The sequence below is a fragment of the Sinocyclocheilus anshuiensis genome, unplaced genomic scaffold (assembly GCF_001515605.1).
Source record: "Sinocyclocheilus anshuiensis isolate Anshui unplaced genomic scaffold, SAMN03320099.WGS_v1.1 scaffold1943, whole genome shotgun sequence".
Taxonomy (NCBI): Eukaryota; Metazoa; Chordata; class Actinopteri; order Cypriniformes; family Cyprinidae; genus Sinocyclocheilus; species Sinocyclocheilus anshuiensis.
In genome coordinates this window covers 140,416-146,040 of record NW_015549679.1, presented here as the reverse complement: position 1 = coordinate 146,040, position 5,625 = coordinate 140,416, and the positions used below count along the sequence as shown (strand labels likewise).

Genomic DNA, 5,625 nt, shown 5'->3' with positions numbered 1-5,625 from the left:
TAGGTCCTGACACGTGTTGTCTAACCCCAATAGAGTTCAGAATGTCTATGAATGCTGATCCCAATGCATCTTTTTCTTTATCAACATGGATATTAAAATCACCAACAATTAAAACTGTATCTGCAGCCAGCACAAACTCGGATATAAAACCAGCTAATTCTTTAATAAAGTCTGTATGGTGCCCTGGTGGCCTGTATACAGTAGCCAGTACAAACATCACAGGGGATCTATCATTAACACTTGTCTCTCTGGATAATGTTATATGAAGCACCATTACTTCGAACGAGTTATACTTGAAGCCCACCCTCTGAGAAATACTGAAAATATTGTTATAAATTGTAGCAACACCTCCCCCTTTACCTTTTGGACGTGGCTCATGTTTATAACCGTAATCTTGAAGGGTAGACTCGTTTAAAATAATGTAATCATTATTTTCTGTCAAACAGAGCACATCTAGGTTAAGATCAGTGATCATAGCATTTGCAAAAAGTGCTTTCGTAGAAAGGGACCTGATATTCAATAAGCCAAGCTTTGTCATTTGTTTATCAGTATTTTATCTGTTTTTTATTTGTTGAACATCAATTAAATTGTTACTCTTAAATTGGTTTGGAAGTTTTTTTTATTTTCTAGTTCTGGGAACAAACAGAGTCTCTATAGTGTGATATCTAGGTGAAAGAGTCTCTGTGCTGAGAATTAACTGATTTCTGTGACGCGAGGCGACTAGCAGATGGTCGGTTTAGCCAGTCTGTCTGCTTCCTTGACCTGGGCCCCAGTTAGTCAAGTGCAAACTCTTTAAGACTATGTGCCATATTTCTAGAGAGAAGAGCGGCACCACCCCAGGAGGGATGAAGACCATCTCTTTTCAACAGGTCAGGTCTGCTCCAAAAACTCTTCCAATTGTCTATTAAACCGATGTTATTCTGCGGGCACCACTTAGACATCCAGCCATTGAGTGACGACAGTCTGCTATGTATCTCATCACCATGGTAAGCAGGGAGGGGACCAGAGCATATTACAGTGTCTGACATCATACTTGCAAGTTCACACACCTCTTTAATGTTATTTTTTACTAATTGAGTAAATGTTTTACTAATTGAGTAGGCTATTTGCAATTAAAGGACACAGGAAACATGCGGCGGCACTTTCTTTTTGTAGTATCACCATTCTACCACTAGATTCTCTGCGTAAGCATGCTCAGAGTTGTGCTTATATTTACACACATTCCTACGTACAAGTTGGTAGATCCCACACTTTGCGTGAAACTGTTCTCACGCACACATTACGCACTGTTGATAAATGAGGCCTGGTGTTTTTACCTTTAGCACTATCTCAGTTCCAGCGCTATGGTGTAAGTGATCGGCAGTGTTGGGGAGTAACTACTTACATGTAACGGAATTACGTAATTTAATTACAAAATAAAAGTAATTGTAATCAGTTACAGTTACTAAGAAAAAATGTGTAATTAAATTACAGTTACTTATGAAAATGTTAAGGATTACAAAGGAGGTTACATCAGATTTTTTCCACACACACTCCCACATACAGATTTAATTTAGTTCTTTCATAAGTTGCAGTGAGTGCTGTAAAATATGAAACACCAATGTTTCAGAAGTTTATAACATGCTTATCCGATAGGGTTTATGTATATGCTTTATTTTTTTAAGATCAACTGTTTTTTTCTAAGGCATTGTTAGATTCCAGTGTTTCCTGTCATAATTATGCAAAGATTTGATTTCAAAAACAGTATCCTAGCTATTAAACTATTTCTTGTTATGATTTTAAATATGTATTTAACCTCTTTAGAATTAAAATATTATAATCTTAATTCAAGTGATGAAGGATTTGACTGCGCTAAAATATGAAACACCAATGTTTCAGAAGTTTATAACATGCTTATCCGATAGGGTTTATGTAGATGCTTTAATTTTTTTAAGATTAACTTTTTTCTAAGGCATTGTTAGATTCCAGTGTTTCCTGTCATAGTTTAATAGCTATGATACGGTTTGTGAAATCAAATCTTTGCATAGCTATTTCTTGTTATGATTTTAAATACGCATTTAACCTCAGAATGATTTTAAAGTAAGTCTGAAATTTGCAGCTGGATCATGAACAATGGGTACTGATCCATCCTTGAGTTTGAACTTTTTAAAGGGGTCATATGATGCGAGTCATTCATATGATGATTCAAGTTTTCCTTTCTCTTTGGAGTGTTACAAGCTGTTCGTGACATATTGTAAGTTTAACCCTGCCTGGTTTACATGTTTGAAAATGATTAACAGTTGAAAACATTAGAAATTTAGAAAAGTAATCAAAAAGTAATTAAATGTAATCAGTTACATTACTTTAATAAAGTAATTGAAAAGTTACACTACTTATTACATTTTAAGTAGGGTAACTTGTAATCTGTAACCTATTACATTTCCAAAGTAACCTTCCCAACACTGGTGATCGGTTTATTATCTATTAGCCTACTGTAAGTAATTCCCTCATGGAGACATGAAGCTCCCACACTCTGACTGATGCTGTTTTAATACAAGTGTGTTGGCCAGATATTAATTACGTTGTAAAGACAAAATATTGGTCCCCATGAGGAAAGCATTTAAATTGAATTAAATTGTACTAGATGACTTTTGTTTGTTTGGTTGGTCGTTTTTATTTTTGTTTTTTGAAAATGTAAAAAGGCAGAATGTTTTCTGTAGCCTAAGGGTTCAGTTTAGGGTTAGTGTTAGGCTTAGAGGATAGAATATAAAGTTTGTACAATATAAAAATCATGTCTATGGAAAGTCCTAAAAAAAACACTGTGCGTCAGGGCCTGCTGTCGGTCTTAAGGAGACTGAAGAACTCTCCTGAGCAGGAGGTTCGAATCCTCCTGTTGGGTTTGGACAATGCAGGCAAGATCACCATACTGAAGCAGCTGGCATCAGAGGACATCAGCCACATTATGCCCACACAGGTCAATCAGACATAGATCACAGCAATACTTTATCTGACCAAACCTCTGCAGTGCCATTCGCTCTCAACATGGTGATGTCTTTCTAAACAGGGCTTCAACATAAAGAGTGTCCAGTCTCAAGGGTTCAAACTAAACGTTTGGGATATCGGTGGACAGCGGAAGATCAGACCTTACTGGAGGAACTACTTTGAGAACACAGATCTCCTGGTGTTTATAGTTCATTAAATGTCTCATGTTTTATTTGGAGAGTATTTTGCAAACTCTTTGGTGTGTATAATTACAGTTTTCCTCATTATTGTTAAAGTCAACATGAAATAAGCATTGACATTATTTGTGTTCCTGCTTATACTGTGAATGATTCATCAGTGACGTTCCTGTAAAGAAAGTGCCATTTGTCTTCATAATTGCTCATCAAAAAGTTATCTCTATAGCTCAACCTCTGAAATATTTTCTGCTGATATTACCCATGTTACACCGCCTGCTGATTAATGTGAACCAATAGTTACAATAGTCATGTAATGCAGTCTTGCCAATAGGTAACATAGTAATTCAATAATGCTGGTTAACATTATAATATCAGTATCCACCTTATGTAACACATAAGAGCGGCACAGCCATTTGTATCTTGAATGTGTGAGACTTCTGTCCACTTCCAGTTATTTTAGCTGTACGAAAACAGTCCGTTATGATGCTTGATATTACAAACTGGTATTTCTTATCATATTACTTTAATGTATTGTCATAATTATAAACACACTGTTTTGTAGCGCAAATAGTTTACTTCACTTTGTTATTCTAGTTATTTACCTGTAGCGGCTGATGAATCTGAAGTCTCGCACATTCACAGAAAAGCTTACTTCTGCATTTTAAAAAAATATGACAGAGAGGTCCTTAATCTATGCTTAAATATGAAGTGAGCATAGATTTGTGTTAAAAGATGCTCTGGATGCTGATGGACCCTCTGACGGTGGGCTTTATACCGTGGTACATCTGTATGACACTGCAGAAGTAAAATGGGTTGTGAATTTGGTTTCATGTTGAATTTAAGTGAATTTGATTTGATCCAGTATTATTTCTATCAGCAATTGTTAACCTCATACAAACAGATGAGATTACACTAATGACTGTTGATTTATTACAGATTTATGTGATTGATAGCTCAGACAGAAAACGTTTTGATGAAACTGCACAGGTGAGACCTTCATCACTGTCTGTATTATATATCATCTGACAGTAAGCTGTCATTTACATTTAATTGAATATGAAGAGATTGTTAGGCGATATGTGGAACAGACCACATGTTGTTAGTGGACCATCAGCCAGTCTAATAATGTTGACACTTTTCTGCTTGAAAACCCAACCTCACTAAATGATGGCTTTCTCTCTCTCTCACTTCACTGTGTGGTGTGTGTGTGTGTGTGTGTGTGTGTGTGTGTGTGTGTGTGTGTGTGAAATGCCCACCATCATCAGGAGTTGGCAGAGCTGCTCGATGAGGAGAAACTGAACATGGTGCCCCTGTTAATCTTTGCCAACAAGCAGGACATGATGATGGCGGCGACGGCGGCAGAGATCACAGAGAGCCTGAACCTGCACACCATACGAGACCGGATATGGCAGATCCAGTCCTGCTCCGCTCTCACCACAGAGGGAGTCCAGGTACACACACACACTTATCTACTGTACAAACTGTATTTATCTATCCCCTTACCCTAACCCTACCCCTCACACAAAACTACAGGCATTTTTGTTTTCAAAAAACTTTCTGGTTAGAATTTACTGGTATTACTCCAGTAAATTATGTGGGGATATTTGGTCCCCATAATGTAGGGATTACCAGCTACACACACACACACACACACACATAGAGTGTTCATGTGAGAGACACTGATGTAGTCATGCTCTCTGTCTGCTGTAGGACGGGATGGTCTGGCTCTGCAGGAACATTACCACCAGGAAGAAATGACTGACCAGTTTGAATTTACAGGGGTCCTATTATGCTCTTTTACAAAGTCTTGATTTTGTTTTGGGGGTGTACTAGAACAGGCTCTCATACTAGGTTGTTCGAAAAACACATTATTTTTCACATATTTTACATTACAACAACACCTCTCTTCCCCAGTCTGGCATGAATGGCTCGAATAGTTCCGGTATGAAATGAAGGCCCGCCTTCTGAAATACGAAATGTGCTGTGATTGGTTAGCTGGGCCAGTGTGTGTTGTGATTGGCAGCACTCGGCGCCTGGTCGGGAAACGTCATGCCCCTTAACATAGCCGCCTGCTAGCTTCAGTGTAAATATTGCAAATAAAATCAATTTGAGCACGATTTAAACCCGGATGATTGTAACCACTCTAAGTTCGTCTGCCTTGGGAAAGCTAGCGTGTCTCCGACACAGTGATAACATTCGTAGCCTTCTCTAGTGCAGCTCAACCAGGTCTCGTCCCATTCGTCGGTTTTTCTGATTTATCACAAATCCCGGAAATTATGCGTTGTAGTCCAAACGAGTCGTTCGTTGTAGTTTTTGAAAAGTGATTTCTGTTAAATAAAATATCTCCTTTTGAAGTGGACTTTGAGCTTTGTAACTTTGCAGATCTTTTTTATGCTCAAACAGCAACATTACAGACTAACTAAAGTTGAAAAAGTGAAAAAGCATAATAGGACCCCTTTAGTCTTGA

General features: G+C 37.7%; 1 protein-coding gene across 1 annotated transcript in view; it reads left to right on the top strand.

Moving 5' to 3' along the window:
- The window catches only part of LOC107660365 (ADP-ribosylation factor-like protein 3), a 13,045-nt gene extending 8,079 nt beyond the window's left edge, over positions 1–4,966 (top strand). Inside the window, exons 3-7 of the mRNA XM_016449631.1 lie at positions 2,810–2,953; positions 3,044–3,160; positions 4,095–4,145; positions 4,424–4,609; positions 4,869–4,966. Coding sequence (XP_016305117.1) covers positions 2,810–2,953; positions 3,044–3,160; positions 4,095–4,145; positions 4,424–4,609; positions 4,869–4,916 — 546 coding nt within the window. The 3' untranslated portion in view covers positions 4,917–4,966. The remainder of the gene's footprint in view (positions 1–2,809; positions 2,954–3,043; positions 3,161–4,094; positions 4,146–4,423; positions 4,610–4,868) is intronic.
- Positions 4,967–5,625: the final 659 nt, after the last annotated feature.